General features: G+C 36.5%; 5 protein-coding genes across 6 annotated transcripts; 4 read left to right on the plus strand and 1 right to left on the minus strand.

Annotated features, from left to right (window-relative positions):
- The first annotated feature begins 380 nt into the window (after positions 1 to 380).
- LOC111312821 (protein kinase STUNTED-like) lies at positions 381 to 4,200 on the plus strand. The gene is made up of 10 exons (XM_022913471.2): positions 381 to 861; positions 969 to 1,030; positions 1,136 to 1,254; positions 1,335 to 1,447; positions 1,530 to 2,375; positions 2,494 to 2,742; positions 2,835 to 2,995; positions 3,150 to 3,377; positions 3,482 to 3,631; positions 3,815 to 4,200. Exons 1-10 carry the CDS (start codon positions 747 to 749, stop codon positions 4,067 to 4,069), a joined length of 2,298 nt encoding a protein of 765 aa, XP_022769206.1. The 5' UTR covers positions 381 to 746; the 3' UTR covers positions 4,070 to 4,200.
- A 29-nt stretch (positions 4,201 to 4,229) lies between these two features.
- On the minus strand, positions 4,230 to 6,184 carry LOC111312828 (DNA ligase-like protein). The gene is made up of 3 exons (XM_022913480.2): positions 5,946 to 6,184; positions 5,118 to 5,403; positions 4,230 to 4,993 (listed from the first exon to the last, which is right to left on the minus strand). Exons 1-3 carry the CDS (start codon positions 6,009 to 6,011, stop codon positions 4,488 to 4,490), a joined length of 858 nt encoding a protein of 285 aa, XP_022769215.1. The 5' UTR covers positions 6,012 to 6,184; the 3' UTR covers positions 4,230 to 4,487.
- A 227-nt stretch (positions 6,185 to 6,411) lies between these two features.
- LOC111312826 (uncharacterized) lies at positions 6,412 to 9,655 on the plus strand. Its single transcript, XM_022913477.2, has 6 exons — positions 6,412 to 6,895; positions 7,552 to 7,686; positions 7,786 to 7,864; positions 8,086 to 8,180; positions 8,837 to 9,004; positions 9,108 to 9,655. Exons 1-6 carry the CDS (start codon positions 6,565 to 6,567, stop codon positions 9,266 to 9,268), a joined length of 969 nt encoding a protein of 322 aa, XP_022769212.1. The 5' UTR covers positions 6,412 to 6,564; the 3' UTR covers positions 9,269 to 9,655.
- Positions 9,656 to 12,347: 2,692 nt separating this feature from the next.
- On the plus strand, positions 12,348 to 13,753 carry LOC111311420 (putative BOI-related E3 ubiquitin-protein ligase 3). The gene is made up of 2 exons (XM_022910801.2): positions 12,348 to 12,796; positions 12,976 to 13,753. The coding sequence occupies exons 1-2, from the start codon at positions 12,488 to 12,490 to the stop codon at positions 13,486 to 13,488; spliced, it is 822 nt and encodes a 273-aa protein (XP_022766536.1). The 5' UTR covers positions 12,348 to 12,487; the 3' UTR covers positions 13,489 to 13,753.
- Positions 13,754 to 15,495: 1,742 nt separating this feature from the next.
- LOC111312833 (protein FREE1) lies at positions 15,496 to 20,048 on the plus strand. Of its 2 annotated transcripts, XM_022913484.2 has the most exons (10): positions 15,496 to 16,622; positions 16,895 to 16,981; positions 17,107 to 17,238; positions 18,008 to 18,139; positions 18,264 to 18,329; positions 18,420 to 18,530; positions 19,148 to 19,240; positions 19,357 to 19,390; positions 19,686 to 19,756; positions 19,847 to 20,048. In XM_022913484.2, exons 1-10 carry the CDS (start codon positions 15,639 to 15,641, stop codon positions 19,922 to 19,924), a joined length of 1,788 nt encoding a protein of 595 aa, XP_022769219.2. In that variant the 5' UTR covers positions 15,496 to 15,638; the 3' UTR covers positions 19,925 to 20,048. The 2 variants fall into 2 exon arrangements, with proteins under 2 accessions (XP_022769219.2, XP_022769221.2); XM_022913486.2 differs by lacking the exon at positions 19,686 to 19,756.
- The last annotated feature ends 2,588 nt before the right edge of the window (positions 20,049 to 22,636 follow it).

The raw sequence follows: 22,636 nt of genomic DNA on the forward strand, positions 1-22,636 counted from the left end.
TGTTGACTTCCAATTACATATAAAAAAAAAAATTATATGTTTGATTTTTGTGGCAATATTATTATTATATTATTACTGATGGCGGTAATTATTTTATGTTAAAAAAATAATATATAAAAATCATTAAATTTGATATAAATAAATTTATTTAAATTAATTAAATATATATTAAAAAAATAAAAATTCTTTTTTTCTGAATTAAAAAAAAAGGTTGACGAAGTTAGATTAAAAAAACATTAAGGTCAAAAATTCAAATTAAGACAAGTACGTATCGTGCCATATGCCCGAATTCTTCGCTTTTTACGATTGTCTATAGGCACTGTTTAAGGATCTTTAAAATACTATTTAAAGAAAAAATTTTGCATTTTATAAATTATTTTTACTAAAATTAAGAGAAAATAATGTGTTAGGTACAGTTTTATTTTCTTAAATATAATCTTAACTGGTGCCTAGTGGATGAAATAACAATTTTGATCACTAGGCATCAGTTAACATTTTCCTTTTTTTTTTATTTTTCTTTTATGATTAGATATTATCCCTGTTTCAACTCACTTGATCACTGTTTCTTTGTCTCCTTAATGAAATAAGGAAATTTCTGAGAAATTTCTTTGGGATTATATAAAATTTCATGCAAGAAGAAAATCTCAGTCAATAATAAGAAGATAGATTTTTCTTCTTCTTCTTCTTTTTTTTTTTTTTTTGTTTAGAGAGAATTGAAGCAAAGTGGTCTGGTTAAAGTGACTACAATGGTGATTAAGAAGGAAATTGCAGCAAGCAGGCAGGTTGTTTATCATGGTGAGCTTTTAAAATCAGCAATGTTAGGAAAGGATTTAGTCTCAATCAATGTGTTCTCAGACTCAGGTATTGTCAACTTTTTCCCATAATTTTGAACACTTCTTTGATTTGTCCAAGAAACTGTATGAATTATTCATGCTATTCTGTTTTTCTAATTGATCATGTCGTTTTAGACCTTGATTTGTTAAGAGCCTGGATGACTAAAGATCGCAGGGACTTATCCATGGGGAAATGGGTAATGCCGTATGCCATTGTCATAAGTTTTTCATTCTAACATTGGTTTTTTTTTTTTTTTTTTGGAGAAATAAATTCATTAATTGTTCTGATAATTGAATTTCAGGGTAATCTTAACAGTCCAATTTCACAAACAAGTTCAACCCGAAAGATTCTAAAGAAGATAGCCCAGCGTTTTGCAGCCATGGCTGTATTTATGGGAAGAGACACAGAGGAGGCTCTCTGGTAAGTTGACTTATTTTTTATGATAAGCATATGGAATCCTAGAGTTCTTTCCTCTGATAAAGCACAGAAATGATTTGCAGGAGTTGGATATCATATGCCAGATGCAGTGTAAATCAATCTCTATCAATTAGTTATTTTCTGGCTATCGACAAGGGAATCCTCCTGGAAATACTTCGGGATCATCATTTAGAAGGTTTGAGCCAAATTCATTTGTTAAAAACTTAAAACCATTTGAATTGTTAAGAGTAGATTTCTGATTTCTATCATTTTTGTAGGTTCAAATTTGAGACCTAAGTTGTATCTCAAAAAAAATAGTGCTAGATTGAGACATGCAGATCAGGAACCAGAGTCTGAAAAAGCTGAATCTCCTGCATTTCGGGCTGCCTCAGATGTAGCAAGGGATTATATAGAAGGCCCAGAAGAGGGCAATTCTAATCCTAATCATAACCACAAGGCTGTTCTCTTGAATTCAATATCTGTAATCCGAAGAGAACTGCCAGAACCACATCTTGGCTGGCCTTTGCTTCGGAGAAAATCTTCTCCAAATCAAGAGTTTAAGAAACCTGAACCTAGAGATATATCCGTTGTAGAATGGGTAATGAGCCTGCCTAATCGAGGTACCACAGTCGTCAACCAGATTGCTTTGCTTTCAAATCAAACCAGCATCAACTCCGGAACAAATACTAATGATTCTACTAACAACGATCGTAAGACTGAAGAAGCAATTCACATCTCTGAAGAGGAATCAGTAATAAATGACAATAGAAATTTTGAGCTTGAAAATAAGGCAGAAGTTTCAGTTTCTTTGAACACAAAATATCTGGAATCATATTCAAAGCCAGGTTGGCCTCTTCGTCTTGTAGCTTCCACTACTTCAGATTCGTTTTCAGAATATGAAGCCAAAAAAAAGCCAAAGGCTGAGAGGGAAATGAACGCACCTATTCAATCAACAATCGAACTTCCACCTTCCAAAATTGCATTAGTATCCACCGAAATGGAAAATCCTGTCCAAATTGAAAATTGTTTACCAACACTAAGAAACATGCCGACCGACTTGGATCTTCGTTGCAAAAAGTTCAGTCTCAGGGAGCTTAAGCAAGCAACTTCTGGATTCTGTCCAGGTTATCTTTCAAGTCAAGCTTCTTTTAAAATTCAATATGGTTTTAAAGGCTTATAGAAACATAGCTTTTGATCTTATTTTTTAAGTCTTTTTCTCGTATACATTTGATTCTCTTACAGAAAACTTGATTGGAGAGGGAGGATGCAGCAAAGTATACAAAGGGTGTCTTCCCGGTGGCAAGCAGGTGGCTGTTAAAATTCTAAAATCATACAAAGAAGCTTGGAGTGACTTCTCCTTGGAAACTGATATTGTTTCTTCAATGAAACACAAGCATATCACGCATCTAAAGGGAGTTTGTGTTGAAGATGACCATCTCATCTCAGTCTATGACTTCTTTTCCAGAGGAAGTTTAAAGGAAATTCTGCATGGTAATCTTCCATACTTGCAAGGCTTGCTTGTGTTACCTAACATAAAGATGCAGAGAAGTTACAGGTTTCACTATATTTTATTTCCAAAACAGGTCAAAGCAGGAAATCCGTGTTGCCGTGGGAGGTCAGGTTTAAAATTGCCACGGCAATTGCCGAGGCTCTAAATTACCTGCACAATGAATGCTCTCCACCCATTATACACAGAGATGTAAAGTCTTCCAACATTCTTCTCTCTGATGATTTTCAGCCGCAGGTACCTTTTTTCCTTCTTAATTCTTCTTTTGCTACTTGCCATAACTTATTGACCATGAATATGATCTAGAAGAGCAGTTTAGTTAGATGAGTTTCTAACCACATGGCTTCTTAAAAATTGAACTATAAAAGCTTTTTCCACTTTACCCTTGCAGTTATCTGATTTTGGGCTTGCTATCCGGGGGCCAACGGATTCAACTTACATGATTGCGAGCAATGTGGTAGGAACTTTTGGGTATATAGCTCCTGAGTATTTAATGGAAGGAAGGGTCAGTGACAAGATTGATGTATACTCTTTTGGCGTTGTGCTTCTAGAATTACTATCAGGGAAGAGGCCAATTTGTTCAAAGGCTCTGGAAGGACAAGTGAGCTTGATCCAGTGGGTAAGAGTTTCTGCTTTTACACACTTTCACTAGTACATGACCTGAGAAACTTGAGAGAGATGTGTCCATTGCTGGTTAAATAACCAAATTATGATCCAACACAGGCTAGGGCATTATTAGAAAGAAGGAATCTCCGAGGATTAGTGGATCCAGCATTACATGGAGATTTTGATGTTGCTCAAATGCAGAGAATGGTTCTCGCTGCCTCCCTCTGCCTCAATCAGTTGGATGGATGCCGTCCAAAAATGAGCCAGGTAGATTCTTGCCTTCTGTATCTAAGCCTTCTCAATCTTGGGGAATAGGAAAACCACTCAGCTGTTTTTCAAGCTGATAAGAACGGAGTTTAGTTCCAGGAACCAGGAAACTCAGTGGACTTATTTTCAATCCTGTCATATTACCTTTCTAAGAGTTACTGATTCTCATTGTCTCCCATCCAGGTACTAGAAATATTGCGAGGAGAGAGGGAACCAAGAGAGTGGTATAATTTCCTTGCTGCTGATTTCAAAGTGCGAAACAACCGAGATGATAGACTTTCTCCAGCACCTGTTCACAAACAATATACCCATCTTTCAGTTTCATTTACAGATAATGATTCAACATCGGTAGGCAGCAATTATACAGCATCAAGATGTAGAGCTGAGAAAGAGCGTCTACTAATGCTGAAGAACTACCTTAGGAAAGAGCGGGGCTGATGACAATCACTCTCATCGTTCCATAGCATTTTGATTGCATATTCATTGAACCAAAGCAATTTAAGCAAGCTTGAAAATGTAAATCAACTTGATTTCTTGATGTAAATAGCTGTTATGATAGTATTTTTGACGATTTTGGAGTTGAAAAAAAGTGCTGCTATGCAACAAGAAAATGAAATTGTACATATAGAATTTAAAATGTCAGACAAGAAATTGTTTTTGGGTGACATTCTCTTGTTTCTATTAGAAAAATTCTCAAACCGTACAAAATTGGGCAATGTAGCCCTATACCGCCTTGCACTACTACTAGTGTACAATTCAGACAACTAATTAAAAGAATCAGAGCCGCTCTTCGTACGGTAGATAAAAAATAGCCCTCCTTGAAGAGCGATGCTCAGATTCTTGAAAGCCAATCGATTCAAAATGGAACCGTATAAGGCAATGCACAAATCTCAGCCTCCGGAAGAAAATGAGCACGTGGACATGAAGATGCACTAGCACGACATGTAACATTATTGTCAACTTTAGATCTTTTCGCCGTAGGTTTTCCTTGATGATTTGCCATAAAAAGCCAGTCATCATCATTATCATCAACAGCATTCTGCTCAACTTGGAAAGGAAGTGGCATCCAATCCTCAATCAGAGTTGTATACAGCAATGATGCCTTCTGCATCTCATTCTCATATGCAGATATTACAGAAGAAGAGGGAATTTGCTTTCCTCTTTCATCGTTAGGCCATAGTTTCTGTTCAGGCACAGGAATAATGGTATTTGCCTTTTTACTCCCAGGGTAACGTTGCTCTTGAGCTTCTGGCTGGGTAGAAGAATCCGACCTTCCAGAGGTAGAGCAGACCGGTTCTTTGCTAAGAGTTGCATCAGGTTCTCGAGGCTTTTTCAAGGTAAACCGAATTTTTATAGTGTTCCCTATTCATTGCAGAATACAAAAATCAATATCCCAATCTCAATATATACCATACATTCCGATATAAACTAGATCAGTAAGCAAATCTAGCCCATCTAAAAAACGACGAACAAACAAAAAACTCACCATCTACCCTGCATTGACTAGAGGACAGGGTTTGGTTTTCCCTTTTCCTCTTGTTGCTGTTTTGGGAGCCATCAGATATGTAGCAAACAGGTGCTTCATGTTCCTCAGTAAGATCACTGTTCTCCAATTGCTCATCTTTACATCCACTTAGAACATCATCAAGCTTCTTAAATTTCTTCGTTAGACCTCGGGTTTTCTCCTTTTCTTTCCCTACCTTCTTTTTCTCCTTCTCCCTCTTCCTATGTATTTTCTGTTCTGTTTTTGGCAGAACCTTTTCTTTCTCGAGCTTTATTGCACACGAGAATAAGAAACTTAGAAGGGCGGACAAAGGAAGACCCAAAGCATCATGAATTTTACCATAAAAATGAAGCTTCGTATAATTTCACATTGGCATAGGGTTATATCTAGATCAATCAGATATTGAATTCATACACCCTGGATAAACAGGGTAACATGTCCAAAATCATAAATTTCCACTCCTCTAATCAAAATCAATTATCCACCTTTTCTATCATTTATTTAACGAAATCAAAACCCAATACCCAATCTTTAAAAAGGAACCCGAAAGTTCTTTTTTTTTTTTTTAAAAAAAAAAAAGAAAATCCCAAAGCAAAAGAGTTTCAAAAATTAATTTTAAATAATTACCAGGCTCATTGAACAAATCGTCTTATTCACAATTTCAAAGCTACAAAGTAACAACAGCTTTGCGATTCCTTTTATATACCTTTATCCAATTACAAAAATTACAAATACAAATCATAATCACCTATCACAAACGCATGCAGTTGAGCATCAAAAGTGAAAACCAAATACTTTTGCTCAACGAACCTTAATCGATTCGTCCAATCCCTGTCTTAAATACCCAGGAGGCGGGTACGGAAAGCACCGTGACATTATCGGCTTTTTCTTTTTGAAATCCCAAAGAACTTCCTCAAGAAACTATGAATCAGTAACCCAAGATTGTTCAATATCCGTCAAGCTTAACGATCTTAAAACTCTTGAGATTCTCTCCAAGACAGACAACGCGTGATCAAGAGCGCAGCGGCTAGGGTTTACCCAGATCTCTCATGCCATAGACACGGACTTGGGGTATATATAGAGTGAGAGAATTGGGGATCCACCGACTTACCTATGTCGGCTCTTCGAAGTTTCCTTTTTTCCGATACTGCCCTTCACGTGTTGAGAAATTATATTGTTCTCTTTGTCCCTTTTTGGTAACTTCGCTTTAGTATTACGTGTGCAATTTCGATTTGACTTTTCTTTTTTAATCTAGGTGTGAAAGTGAGGTCGTTTTGATTCGTGGAATCGTGGACGTAGCAAATGCCACGTAGACGAAGTGTAAACCCTAAACCCTAGTGCTTTTGCCAAGAACAGGGGAAACGAAATCAGAGACGTTCTGGCAACCAGAGACAAACAGTGATCGACAGCGCAACTTGGATTTGCAATCATGAGAAGGGTCAATGGACTCGCTACCCTTGACAGAGCCTTATCCTGCGGCGGCGCCATTCAGCAGCGGCTGGCTCAAGCGGCGTTGATGAGTACATCCTCATCTCCATCGTCAAATTCTCACATTTCTTTGCAGAAACTCGCCAATCGATTGGGGCTGTCGCGTCCCTCCCTCGGGCGCCGTGTTGCTGGGAACATGTTGTTTGCTATGGCAGCATCATCTCTGGCTCAAGACGCCCATGCTAAGGAGTTGCCTCGCTCTGAGAAGTTTCTCCCCAACGAAGTCGTTCTGTACCAGTACGAAGCTTGCCCTTTTTGTAACAAGGTCAAAGGTAAATAAATTTACTCCCAATTGTAATAAATACTACATTAAGATTGATATATCCACGCTTTCCTGGATTAATATGTTTTTCCTTGAATTCTTATAGAAATGAGTTTCTTTTGATGAATATTGAATGAGGAATGGTTGTGAAAACAAATTATTTTAGTGGAATTGTTGAGAAAAATGAGTGCTTGACAGCTTGAGTTTAACTTCCGGTTTTCTTTTCATTTACCCTGCTTTTTTTTCTGATTATTAAAGCTGTGTTTGGTTGATGATTGAAAAGGTTATAAGGCAGTTGACATAGTGATTGGTTGGTCTCAAGTCTTTGAAAGTAAAACATTGCAAAACATATGATGGTAACTTGTTTAGCAATAAATGAACTGCATAATGTTCTTGCAATTCATTGGAATCTGTAATTTGCTTTGTTTAGTTTTACTAGGTATTGATTTTAAACATGATTATTCATTTTTGTAAGCTGTATTGTTTTACCATAAACTCATTCTCAGATTAAACGAATTCAATTTTCGTTTGATCCCCATCGTGCTATTAACTGCCCTGACCCTCCCTCTTCTTTCTTTCCTTCCCAACCCCCATTTCTTTGAAATATTTTCCCTTCATTGTTTGATTTATATATTTCATTTGGTTGACTTCTTGTTCTTATTGTAGCATTTTTAGATTATAATAACATTCCATATAAAGCTGTGGAAGTCAACCCCATCAGCAAAAAGGAGATCAAGTGGTCTGATTACAAGAAGGTGCCGATACTGAAAGTTGATGGTGAACAGATGGTTGATTCTTCAGGTTCTTTGCCCTTTCTCAATCTTTTGTTAACTATCTTCCGATGGTTACATATATTTTGTCATTATAAGTTAACATTAGCATACTTTGTTTCTGTTCCAGATATAATTGATAAGCTTTTTCATAGGATCAACCCAGATATCTATTTACCTGATGCTGATGAAGAGAGGAAATGGCGTGAGTATGTTCTTGTACCTCTCTTATTCTTTATCATTTTAGATAAATTAGATTACAACAGTTGCCACTGTTTTATTTAGAAGACTTGGATGAAGATTGCCAATTACTTGTGGGAGCAAAATTATTCTATCTCCTATTTTGAAAATTTTCAATATCATGGTTGATTTATCACCAATATGGAGTTGGGATTTCACTATAATTGATGGTGGAACTACAATGATATAGGTGGGTGGATAATCACTTGGTGCATGTCTTATCACCAAACATATATCGGACTACTTCTGAGGCACTTGAATCATTTGACTATATCACCACTCATGGTAAGATAAATTTTCTCTCTGCATTCAATGATTTATTTATATTTACTTGATATTGGTGGAAGATATATTATACATGGGATTTGTTGTTACCATTGTTGCTTGTAGTGTTATTTTAATTTTTTTGCAGATTGGCTGAGAATAAGGATTGAATATGCATCTGACTTCATTAGAGTCTGTTGATTAACTATGTGCAGTGGATGGGATAACGTTATATTTATCACCATTTTGGTGATATTAACTCTAGGTTTATAATTCACTATGAAATAGGTCAGCATGTTGTCAATTCATGGTTAGTGTTGTGATTGATGTGCTATGCTTTGCTTTGGGCTTTAGGTTTTAGTATTAGAGCCCTCATTTAATAAAGTTATTGTTTTTACACTTTAAAAAAAAAAAAATTCTTGTCGCTGTCAGTCTGCTGGATTTCTCTTTTTCTAAAGCATTTTTTACTAGACCATCAATGACTTATATAACCTTTACCGATAATGATGATGATTTCTTTAATTATTCTTTAGTTGATGACTTGTATTATTATTTGTTTAAACTTGAGGAGACTTAAAATTCTTTGCTTGTCATGCTTTAAAGCTTCTAATATTCTGAGACAAAGCAAGAAAATCTGCCAGTCATCTTTAGTTTATGATATTTTATGATAAATGTAGGCAACTTCAGCTTCACTGAGAGGTTATTAGCGAAGTATGCTGGAGCAGCAGCCATGTATTTTGTCTCAAAGAAACTGAAGAAGAAGTACAACATTACTGATGAGCGAGCAGCCTTGTATGAAGCTGCTGAAACGTGGGTGGATGCTTTGAAGGGCCGGCATTATCTTGGTCTGTTTAGTTTACAATTATAAATGATGTTGTGTTATTGACAAAACACAAGATATGTACTATTTTCAAACCATTAACTAATCTGTGTAATCCCTATTGCCAGGTGGTTCAAAACCCAATTTAGCTGACCTTGCTGTTTTTGGTGTTCTGAGGCCAATCCGATATCTAAAGTCTGGTAAAGATATGGTGGAGCATACACGCATTGGTGAATGGTACACTCGGATGGAAAATGCTGTGGGAGAGTCTGCTAGAATTAAGGAGTGAGAGACAAATTGTCCGCTGGAGTAGAACTTCAAGCCTGGTCAACCTGAATTTGTGAGCATAGAGAATTTACAAATAATAATGCTGGAAGAGACTTTCCACTGATAGGCAAGAGTAGGAGCCGACATGTGATAACTTCTATCTTATTAAAATTGGATGCTGTATGGATAATTTTACAGTTCTCATAAACTGCTCTTACTGAAAACCAGAATTTCCTATCGTAGTTGTGCATATTAGTAGCTTTTTTTTTTGCTCTTTGAACGATTTGTGATTTGACTTTGGAGCTGCTCACTTGCTTGCAGGTATTGCACTAGCTGTTTGGTCAGTGCACTACTCTATGTTCTTTAGGTGCTACATTATTTCAATTTGTCGTCTGCGCCTTTTCTAACATTCTCTACTGTAGTTTTACGCTTTCGAATTCCTTCTCAACTCTTGCATTCTCTCTTCTGACGCACGTGTCGGCAGTTTTGTTATCATTCTCTTTGAACCAGTGTGAATTCCTGATTTGAAATGGCATGTCAAACACAAGTTACAGTACAGACCGTAGATGCTTTAGATTGTACGATGTTAAAGTTTTAACTTAGCACAAGCCAACTCTTTGTTATTAGTTGTGCAGTTAATTGGCTTTTTGGTGGTGAAGCAAAGGAGCTACCTGTAGTTCTTTCTTCAAAAAGACTGAATCCTTTGTTACTACGTGGTTACAATTTGCTTATTCACGTTTTGACTCGATGCTTTCTGGTGTTGAAGCCCTCAACCAAATGCGAAGATTTAACATATTTGGTAACAACTCTGCTTTATAAAAACAATAGTGACCATATGAGACCGGAATCGTATATGTAATTCTTACTACTAACAAATACATGATCGAGGATAGATGGTAATGGTACAGTAACCGTTGGACCAGTTGCCCTCTTCATGAGCCTGAAGCAGTCACATTTGATCAGAGAGTATCTTAATTGCCATTTGCGTCAAATACTATGGTATTACCATGCCAAAGTAGCACTTAACTAGTTAACCAACCTTCTTATGGGCTTTTGTTTTTCTAGATGCTTTGCGGTCCCCCGCTGTCCCCTTTAAAGCTACACGCTCATTCCGCTATTGCAGTTATGAATCTGATCCCCGTCCTCCCAATTCCAACAACACCCTACCAACCTTTCGGGCTAGATGAAGAAAGTAGAGTACATAAAGAGGTAAAACATGTTTCTCTTGCGGTTAAAATGCTGTATCGGATTGTCAGTAAATTATGACTTAACTGTCTTTTTCTTTTTGCTCATTAACTGGCCTCAATCACATCAAAAAAGTCCTCTGAATGGTTATCAGGGCAGTCGATTGTGGGTTCCATCCATTTTGTGAATGACCGAATACGGCTGGAGGGCCCCTAGTGTCACAGCCCGAATGTGGTGGCAATGGCAGATGCCCTTCAACAGGAAGCTCCTTGCGCGTATTTATTGGAAGTTGACAAATCCTAAATAGGCGTTAAAAAAAGTCTAGGCAACCAACTCTTCCTGGATCATGATGCCCCGAGCAGGCTCGCAACTGGTTTTACATTACTATAGATGAGGTGATGTTTCTGGCCCGTATTCACACTGGCCCAAACCACCAACCTCGACCAGACTGGCCCATGAATCCTAGCACTCGAAGATGGCCGCATGGCAGCAAGAGTGAAAAGTGAATATCAGAACTATTCGTAGTCCAAGTGCATTTTGCAATACGTAAATGTCAGATAAATTTTAAATTTCACATCGAATATAATAAGAGAGTTATTAAAATATATAAGAGTTTACATAATTTTTTTCTTGTGAGATATCTTTTGTAAGATAAAATAGTAAGTTTAAGGGACTAAAACGGATAATACTTCACAAGAGTGTGAATCGTGACAGATAGACTGATCTGAAACGTCGAATAAGTGGATATCCAAGTCTCGAAATCGCACGAGTTTGAAGCTTAAGTCTTGACCCATGACAGTTGGTATCAGAGCTAACCTTAAACCGTTCGATCCACGTCAAGCATCTCGAAGGAGGTAGACATGATTATCAGCTTCCGTGACGAGGGCATTACGAGGTTAGATAGAAAAGAAAGTCAGAGAGATCAGATCGGATAATACCTCACAAAAGTATGAACCGTGACAAAAAAATTGATTTAAGACGTCGAAAAAATAAATATCTGAATCTTAGGTTAGATGGAAGAGAAAGTCAGAGAGATCAGAACGGATAATACCTCACAAGTGTATGAACCATGACAAAAAAATTGATCTAAGACGTCGAAAAAATGAATATCCAAATCTTTAAATCACACGAATTTAAAACTTAAATCTCAACTCATGACACAAAACTTTACATGAAAGTTTTGTCGTTTCGAACCTACCACATAAATACAAAGATTGGGAAATTTAGTAACAGTGATAGAAGAACAAGAAATGGTGGTGGTTTTTACTTTTTACTAATAAGATTTTTAATTTCTATATTTGATAATTTGAAAACAGATATTCAGAATTAATAAAAATGCTATTATTCAGCCTTTTCCAATGACCAAACTGACAATTTCTCCGATTTGTGATTCCTCCCCTCTATAACGTCTGACTCATTCATGTCCCGATTGAGTGAATTTCTCTTTCTCTCTCTCTCTCTCTTTTTGAAATCTCTGACCCGGTGGTTCTGTGACTTGCTGTCACAAAATCAGCATGTGTACGTCGTCGTTTACCGCCACCTTTATATCTCTCTCATAAATGCCTTTTTGTGTTTCGAAGCCCTTTGGGATTTGATAAAAAGGACAGAGATAGAGAGAGATAGAGAGAGAGAGAGAGAGAGAGAGAGAGAAAGGGCCCTAAGCATTCTCTAACTCTCTTTGTCCCGCTCTCCAATCCTATCCTTTATTTTCCTTATTTAGTTCCTTAAATACGTCAGTTCAAACAAATAATGTCCATAAAATAAAAAAATTTTAATTTAAAATATTTCAAGATTTTGTCGGTTTTCCCCACTCTACTTATAACCATCCACGGGTTTCTTTCATGGTGGTCAATTTCAAACCAAAGCAAGGCAAAGGTTATGACTATTAAGAAAAAGTCATGCAGCTCTTTTGATATAAGGAGAGCCTCAACATTGTAGTTTTGAACCTACCCAATTTTCGTATCCCTTCTGGTTTTCGTATTAATAGTCTTTCTATAAAGTATGTGAATCTACAAAGTGCCAAGGGGACGTTTTTCAGTACCTGGCGATAGTTATTATGGCTGTTCAAGCACAGTTTTATCCTGAAAATATGGGTTTACCTTTGCCCATGTGTGGCCTTCAGGATTGGATGGTAAACACTGCACCTGCAGTTCCTTCGTTTGAAGCTGATTTTTTTTTCAGTCTTCAAGATCCTTCTATGCAGACGGTTCCTTTTCATGTTCAACAAAACGCTCAGAACTTGGCTTCTGCTGCAGCTTCTTCTTCTTCAACGTGTGATAGTTTTCTACCCATGTCACTTTCTCAATCTTTAGATGCTCAACTGGAGATGCAAAGGCAGGAACTTGATTGCATTCTTCAATTGCAGGTAAGAGTTTCAATTTTTTTCAGCAGAAATTGACCACTTTTGTTGAGTTTTCTTGTGTAAAGGGTCATCTTTGATTTTATCATTATTGATTTTGAGTAGTATCAACTATTTGGTCCCGGTTATTGGTTTTACTTTAAATTTTCTTTTTCCTGTTCTATTTCTGGGCGGGGGAAAAACAGAATGAGAGGCTAAGATCTGCTTTGCTAGAGCAAAGGAAGCGACAACTGGCCATCCTGCTAAAGGGTATGGAAACGAAGGCCTTGTATTCGATGGAACGAAAAGAAGAAGACTTGGCACGAGCAACAAAGAAAACAATGGAGCTTGAAGCCTGCCTAAGAAAAGCAGAAATGGAGGTCGATGCATGGCGAAGACTAGCAAAAGCAAATGAAGTAATGGTTATAGATCTAAACAACACATTGGAACAGGTCAGAGAAAGCCTAGTCTGGGTCAGCAATACAGCCGAAGATGCAGAATCCCTTTTTTGTGGTTCGTGTGACACAGAACAAGGAGAAGTAAAAGAAGAGAGCAGCAACAAAAAGATGGCTTGTAAACACTGCAACTCTAGGAACTCGTGCGTTCTCTTTCTACCTTGCAGACACCTTTGCTCGTGCAAGTCTTGTGAAGCTTTTCTTGATGCTTGTCCTGTCTGTGAATCTGTAAAGGAGGCCAGCATGAAGGTTTTTTGGGTCTAACAGGAAAGGCACAAAGCAAAGAAAGAAAAAGAAAAAGAAGTGCTCAGGGAAATTATTTTTCCTGATTTAGCTTGCACCGAAAAATACAAAATATTGTTGTAAGCTTTTAGATTTTTCTTTAATGAGGGATGAGCGATCGGTTCTTTTTGTTCACGGGAAATGCAGGCTCGCTTCAGCGGTAACAGTGTACTATTTTTGTTTAACTGGCGGAAAATATTTGATAGCCAAGTTTGACATTTATCAAAGGTGGAACTTTCCACTGCCATTAACTCTTTTTTTGCTTTATCCAATGAATTTATCCATGGAAATGACACATGCTGTAAAAAAGTGTATCGAATAATCCGGATAGAACAACTTTGCCTGCGTCCTGCTTCATGGATGGTGGACTTTAACAAAGAAGCAGAGTTATTACAAAACCCCAATATCGGAAAAAAAAATCAAAGAAAGTTGAAAGAAGCTCATTTTCCACCCCATGATTTCTGGTTTTAATAATTTTTTTTAGTCTTTCTATTAGTTATTGCGTCTTGTTTGGGAAAGTTGAATCAAAATCTGCAAAAAACTATCAGCTTGTTTCCCTGCTACCAATTCCATCCTGGTGGCAGAGAATGGGACCGGAATCACGATGGTTCCAAAGTCTTTTGAGTGTGTTCCGGGCCCCACCAGGGGTGAAGCCAAGAGTGATAGAGTGGGCCCTACAATGTGTTAACATCAGAGAACCGTTTCCAAGGGAGGCAGCTGGACCTGCTTTTGTACGCATGGAGGTATATGAGAACGACTAGGAGCCTGAGATCAACTTTCCTATGACGTGTGCAACCCACTGGGCTTTTGACGAGATCTTGCGGCCTGATGTTGGGAAACAGCTTCCGCTTTTGGATCTCTACCATTGGACTTCGGCCTTTGGTCGGTTGACATGGTGGACTGCCAGTTATCTAGGCCGGAGATTGCTACACAATGGCCCAACTTATCTCCGCGCTTCTTGAAAAGTCTTGGATCCATCAAAGGTTTACCTGGTGGTCTTCAACCCAAATATTGGGCCAGGTTAGAGAGTTGGACCCATGTTAATGTGGTTTTAATCACGGAATTACAAAGAAAGCATCTTTTTAATTGGTCTCAAATAATACATTTAATCATCAACCAGTCATGCAAGATAATTCTTTTATGAATATAAAATTTAATTTAATTAATTCATGTAATTATTTTTAAAATATAATATTTAATAAATTTAAATTTAAATTTAAATATTTATAATTTTTTTATTTATCTTTATATTATTGACATACAATTAATTGATCTCTAAACTTAAACCTCCCAACTTGTAAGAATGGCTGGATCATGGGACATGCGATCCCTATCAGATCTATTGTAGCGTGTGGCATATATTTATGCATTGATAAATTTTGAGTTAGGTTTATCAAGGTATTATGTGTTAATCTAAATTTGGATTTTAATAAATGCACTATATATTCAAATACTAAAATTATATTATACTTTAAAATTTAATTTTGAAATAATGTTTGAGTTCAACTTAATTTTAATTTAGAAATCATCAATAAAAATGCCTCATTTTTATTTAATAATTATCAAAAAATTAATAAAAGCAATGCTTCCATGTTCAAGGGTAAGAGTTTCTTTCTTATTTTTTTCCAAAAATTATGAAAATATTAATATTAGATAAACTTCCACTCAGCCAATTAAACATGTAAAATTATTAGAATAACAACCGCTGTCAGTGTCTTTTGACTGAAAGTGACAAGGACGTGGAAGTAAATTTATGATGGAAACGTTGCGTAGAGAATCATAAAGCAGCCCTGATAATTGAGCCTTAGAAGCGTCATCAGCCCAAACGGCCCACAATGTCGACATCTACCATACAAGAATCGAATCTTATCATCCAACGGCCAGCTAGCTGTTCTTACACTTAACCGGCATTCACACATTATGATCGTGACACGTGTCCATATACCTGAATCTCAAACTATTTAAATGCACAGTAAGTTTTCCTCAGCCGTGTTTATGCCTTGCACCAAATAGAAAAATGGAATCAAAGTAGAAAAAATTAAATTAAAAAAAAAAAAGAGAAAGAACCGTAGCCAAATTAGCCATAGCAAATTCTCTCCAAGCAAACAGAGAAGAATTTTCATCGATCAGCGATGCAACAAGGAGATTTCAGCTCCTATTATCAATTCCCTCACCTTTCAAACCCTAACCCTAACCCTCACCCTATCCCGAATCCAACACCTACCGAGTTTCACCAACCGCCTTACGCATCGGCACCACCGGACACCTCCGGTTACACCTCTACTGATTACTCCGTCTATCCCCCAAACTACCCACCCTATTCCCAAAATCCTGATCCTGTCCCTCCCACTGCTCCTTCTTACGCTCCGCCACCGTCAGCCGCAACTACTCCACCGGCTTCGACACTAACATCACAATCCTCTTTCAATCAACAACCCATAACGGTTCCGCCAGTCGCGGCTGCTCCTTCTTTCCCGCCTTATGATTCACATGTTCCCTATCAGCCACCGACTTCCCAGTCACCTTATTACCAGTCGTATGATCCGCATCAGACGGCTCCTAGCTATGGTACTCCTCCGCCAAACCCTGACCCTACCCCAAATCCGCCTTACTATTCAGCCCCATATAGCCAAGTAGGATCATCAGTATCCTCTGTACCTCCTGCATATGACAACCCCTACGATAATTCGATGAAATTCGATCACAGCGGTGGTAATTATTTCGACGAGAAATTCGGAGGAGGCTATAACCGTAGCCGATACGATTTAGGATCCGATCTCTATGGTAAGCGATCGGATAGCTATTCACTATACGGTGATGATGGTGGATACGGTGATGGAGTCTATGCTTATGAAGGAGGAAAGGTAGAGCCTTATGGGGCACGTGGCACAGCTCCAAAATCATCGACTTGGGTTCAATTCGATGATTATGGGCGGTCTATTAATTTCCCTTCTGGGAAGGACTTGTCGGGTGGATCAGGTTCAACTTCTGGTAAGATTGTGAGGGCGGTGCCAAAGGCAGAGACCCAGCAAGATGTAAAGAGTGGTGTCCAGAAGTTTCGGGTTAAGTTGTTGGGTGAAGGTGGAGGACATGGCCCCATGGATATTCTTTGCCAGGTAATTTTTAACTAATATTCGTAGAAATTGATTTACTTTTGGTTGAAGAGATGAAGTTTCTGGCATCCGAGTTAAACTTTGTTGGTTATATTGTTGAATTATGTGTGCATTTAAGCCGGCTGGTTATAATGTTTTGAAAGTTCTTCAACTTTTACTCTGACAATATTATAGTTCATATTGATATTACTAATGGATAATTATTTTCGTTAGTCCCCTTTTATATTCATCCGGTACTTTGAACTCTTGATATAGCTTAATTTTTCTGGTGTCAGATTGGTTTAGATGGTATTCGGATGCTTGACCCTAGTACCAGTCGAACGTTGAGAATATATCCTCTTGAGAACATCACAAGATGTGAAGTGAGTTGCCTAGTATATATATGTTATTTAACTTTCTTCCTCCCCCCTGTCTTTTTTCTTTGTGATTTTCTTTCCGTTAATGATGTGGGCATTGTAATAAAAAGTATAATTTTTTCCTGATATAGGTGATCGACTCATCTACCTTTGCATTCTGGTCCAAGAGCTCTGTTGACATTGACCCAAGACGGATCAGGCTGCAATCAAACAATTACACTACAAACACCCTTTTGGATATTGTAACAGCTGCAACCGTACAGGTTGGTGTCATATAGTTATAATTTTCTTAATTTCTAAAGAGTTAACTGCAACGGTTACATCATCATCATCATCATCATCATTGTCTACTTTTTCTGTTGGGGGTGGTGGGAGGGGTTCTGGTTGGTATATTTTCAATCCATACCTAAGATGTTTCAATTCTTTAGTTATAAAAAATTTTTTGCTCTGAGTTGTAAATATCATGGAGTTGGTTTTGTGATTCTTAGTGTGGAATCTAGAGTCATACTTTGGATGGATTTGGCATAGTTGCAAATGGACTAAAACTGGCTTAAAAGAGTGAATAAAGACTTGGTAATTAATTAATTTATTTGCAGAAGGCACACACCACGTGCACTAAATTAACTCACCTTAAATCAGGATTCAAGAGGAGGAACATAGTGAATTATAACTTAAGAACAATATGATCTGCAAGAAAAATTTCATTTATCTGAGAACATCCATATTGTAGTTCATTTACAGCGCTCAAAATTTGTAAAGTAATAAGCTTTTTAGTCATGTGAAAGATATGGAAGATTGTCATGTTGTTGCTATCAGGTGCATGTAGCTTTTAGCTATAGGCATATGTGCATTTCATGTGTTTAAGGTTCAAAATGTCTTTCTCAGACGTTTTCTTTTATCTCAATTCTCAAACATGTATGACTTGATTCTTTTCATTTCTTGTTCTTTGATTGGTACATAACACGTGTATGCCTTTGCAAGTGTAAGTTTGATGTGTCTTGATGGCTGTATTCTCTCACCTTCTGATTGCAGATCAAGGAGATGGGTGGGAGAAGTCGAACACCTGAATCTCTAAAGACTACTGAACAACCTGCTGAAAAGAAGAGAGGATTTGCTGATTGGATGAACTTGATAAAGCCTGGCATTGAGGAGAAGGATCATTGGGTAAAAATTAGATTTCTAAGGAAGAATTTTTTTGGTTTTTCTTTTACCTGCAAATTGCAAGTCAAATTAAAGCTTATTTAAAAAGTTCTTAATGGGCTTGTCCGTATATTCTTTTTCTGATTAGGTCCCTGATGAAGCTGTTTCGAAGTGCACTGCATGTGCAACTGATTTTGGGGCTTTTGTGCGAAGAGTATGTCATTCCCTGTCTTTTTGAAGAAGGCTCTTTGCTTGCCATTCTTTCTCATTAAAGTTTAAGGCCCTTTGTCCTTTTTCTTTTCAGCACCACTGCAGGAACTGTGGGGATATTTTCTGTGACAAGTGTACCCATTGTAGAATCGCTCTAACTGCTGATGAGAATGCTCAACCAGTTAGGGTTTGTGACCGATGCATGGTATGCTTATCAATCAGTTTTTCACCACCTTCTTTCATAGCAAAATAGTTTCTGTGGTGGTTTCTCCTGTTTATGGTTTTCACAACTTAGCACAACGGTTAGGTATCGCTGTGTGGTAATGGTCTTGGATGATAAGGACATATCATACAGATTTTATGGGCACTTTGTTGAACATCTAGAGTATATGTATTTCTATAATGTCCTTTAATTTAAAGCCTATCTTTGGGCGACTGACCTATGTCAGAGTCATGAAGGATGACTAGTATCTGTTTTCCTGTGGTTTAACAATGACATATTTTCCCCTGCCCCTTTAAAGCTTATCTGTGGAGTAGATAAGAGAACTCTGTTAAGTGGTTGAGGCAACTGAATTTGATTAGGCAGTTAAAGGAAGGGTTGAGTGCAGGAAAGAATGAACATATTGTTCATATTTGTTTGTTTTATGAAGGAAAGAATGCTTATGTTGTTCATAGTTCCCTTGTTCGAAGGAAAGAATGCTTATATTATTCATAGTTCCCTTCCTTTCTCTTTATTTCTCTTGAGAATGGAATTGTCACATGTAAAATTCCTATTGGTCTTGGTTGATATTCTTAACATGTGTTATTCTTTTTCGGATCTAGGCTGAAGTGACTCAGAGGCTGAGTAATGCCAAGGAAGCAGCAAGTAAACCTGCTGCATTACAGAGTCACGAGGATCTTGCTAGGAAGCTTCAGGTATGCATTCTTTTGAAAGTTGAAACTTAATGATTTCAGTGTTGATCATAAATTAATTTATGAGAATCTGGCTGAGTTACTGACATGAATTGTCTGATTACGATGACTTACAACAGGAGGAGATGGAAAAAAATCGCAGAGCATCATCAGGTAATTTCTTGTACCCTGTGGTGTATCATTACTGTGAAAGATGTTGTATCATTACTGTGAAAGAAGTTGCTTATACATATGTATATTCATTGTTATATTAGTAAAATAAATGGAAGATATTACATATGTGTCCAGGCTTAAAATGTTACTTAAATAATAGAAGCAAATAGGATTAACCCCCATGACCAATACGGCAAGGTGAAGATTCGTAGTTGTATCAGTTCTAGGGCACATTTAGTAAATAGGAGAAGTGTACAATTACTTTGACCCTTCTTGAATGGGTTTATTTTGGTAGGCTCCAAGTCCGATGGATCTGGTAGGCGGATGAAGGAAGTTGCTTGTCCTACCTGCACCGTTCATTTGCAGGTGTGCAATTCATGTGTAGCATCATTTCTGGATAGCCAAGCTCATTTTGTCAATGTTATTGTAACTAGGCTGATTTGAGAACTATTGCAGGTCCAAGTTCCCATCTCAGGTTCTGAGACCATTGAATGTGGGGTTTGCCAGCATCCTTTCCTTGTTAGTGCCCATTGATGTCGGGCATTTATCACCAGCAAAGGCTTAATTTTCTCAATTAATTTCTTGTTGATTTCATTGTACTTGTTGAGGTTTTGGATATTATTAATAATAAAATAGTATGGATTAGTTTTGTTGTGTATTAGCATTTCTCTTTTCTAAGCCTGGTTCACCCGTTGTCATCTCTTCAAGTTAGTGTATATGAACTGTCTGCGAATCTCGAGTTATGATTGTGTATAAAATTGACGGATACAATTATAATTACTCTTTCTGTGTAGTTGAAGGCAGTGATATGAATTCCTCAATCCAACAACCGTAATGGTCCTACCATTACTTGTCATTTCAAATATTGATTATTGTAATGTGCAAATGCTTAGCAAGATGGGAAGGACGCTTACATGATAATTTCGCCAACATATATACGTCTGCGTTGCTGCAAAAATTTCTATGTTGTTTCTGGATAATCCTCAAAAATCCAACAACCTTTTAGCTGTCAAATCTTTAATTAGTCATGGGACAATGCAAAGATTTGAGTCATGAATATATAGTGAAATGATTTTCTAAATGAAATTTCGAATTATGTTCTACCATTGTATGATATTTGTAAGCTTGTCTATATGTATCATCCAGCATCCTCAAATTGTCTCTGAGATTATCCATTGGTTACAGTTTCTAGTTCCAATTTGCAAGTTTCAACTTTCAACTTATGGATAACAAGAGTCATTGTTTAAGAAATAGGAGAAGATTATCAATCATGGTGTGATCCAATAGTATGGGAGGATTACGATAGATTACAAAACGAAAATAAATATTGTGAATAATTGCATATACCAAAAATTGAGAAACTCCATTAAAATATTTTTTTTTTAGTGATTTAGCCTAACCATCTAAGAAAACAAGAATCACTTGTTAAAGATAAATAAACTAATTAAATTACTTTAATTGTTTGATATAATAATTATTGATCTATTTTATATAAAAAATTCTTTATTATTAAAAATAAAAATTTAACTTCGTATAATGATACTGACATATTATATTATTCATGCGATTGCACATGGAGGATAAAGTAAAATATCAAATAGAAAATTAAGATTTATAAAATATATATAATAATTTATTTATAGAGTGTGTTCAATCGTCTTTAATTGACGATGAAACTTGTATTTGAGGCATAGGTCCACCCCGCTCCGGCCATTAATTTCAATCAACATTAATTAATCAAGATCTTCCTTTATTAAATAGTTTGTTAAAAGAAGTAGATGCCATAGACGTGGAGTAGGTCTTATTGATAAAGGCTTAATGCTACTAAATGCAAATGCATTCATGGGTATCTGTGAACAAAAATGGTTGTGAGATTTCGACAATTACGGCTGGTTGGTAACAATGCTCTATCCTTTACTTTTGAGTTGGGCACTTTAATTATGTTCTCTTCAATTATATAAAAATTTGCAGAATCCCCATGGACATCTGTTTTGCAGTAATATCATCAATTGTATTAAACAAAATTTGGTTTAGTAAAAGCTGTAGCGGTATTAGTTTTTTTATATACGAGACCATCAAAATTTAAATTTTTATAATTAAAATTGAAGTATAATAATTTTTTCAACAAATTTCGTAATTGTTCCATAAGAGTATGTGGATCTTGAAGTTGAAGGTGTAAAAAAAATAAAGGTTGAAATATCTGAAAGTTAGTAGCAATGTTAGCAGAAGGATGTCCACAACGTGGAAATATTTAAATGTTAGAAAAAGTTTTCTAATATCATAAACGACAATGAAAATGAGAAATGAAAATTAAATCAGTTGATTGGAATTGAAGAGACATTGTAATTGTAGCAGTTTATCCAAAAAAAAAAAAAAGAAAATGAAAATGGAAAAGTTTGTATTAAGCAACCTCAATCTTAAAATCAATATTATTAATCATCACATGAATGCATGGTAAGATTATTTAAAAAAAAACGAAGCACAATTAATAATTCATTCCTTTATAATTACGATACATGAATATATTTGTTTATCAGTATTTGATTGGAATAGTTTGTCAACAATTTTATTATCTGTTAATAAAATATTAAAATTTTAATTCAAATAATAATATCCTTAATTACCTACATATCATGTGGTTAATTGACCACCACTTGTCCTCTTGATCCAACAACATTTTACAACAATAAAAATTTGATGACCTTTTAGTTTTTTATTCTCGTTTCTATCAGGTGGTTAAATAATTACATTAATCAATTTTATTGTCAAGCACGTATCATCGTATTAAGATACAGATAAGTAATAATCTAAGAGTGAGTTCTGGTTGTTCAGCAAACAAACGTAAGGCAGGAACATGTGCAAGCCATTCATTAAATCTCCATGAGTTATTCTTTTAAGAAATCCGCATGAGTTTTGTCAGTGTGGGTTGCCTTTTCGTGCAGGTTAGACTAGCAATCCTGCATGAAATAAGAGCCCGTACTTTTCCACCTGTTGACATGAGAACATCATCATCAAAACTCTTTCTGCAGCCAGCAATTCACTTTTACAGTTTCCTCAAAAGGACTCTCCCATCTGGCACAAATATGTTGCCAAAATTCCTTTTGTGCCTTCAGTCGTCTTATAGGAAATCAGACTATATAGAAACACTATACGCTTTGCCTCAAAAGAAAACGTACGTATATGATCATAATGCCATTGAATTTTTGTGCTGATGAATGCTTTAGATAGAATCCATCCATAATTAAT

This window comes from Durio zibethinus, chromosome 1, assembly GCF_047325235.1.
Source record: "Durio zibethinus cultivar Kanyao isolate XHJ-2024 chromosome 1, ASM4732523v1, whole genome shotgun sequence".
Taxonomy (NCBI): Eukaryota; Viridiplantae; Streptophyta; class Magnoliopsida; order Malvales; family Malvaceae; genus Durio; species Durio zibethinus.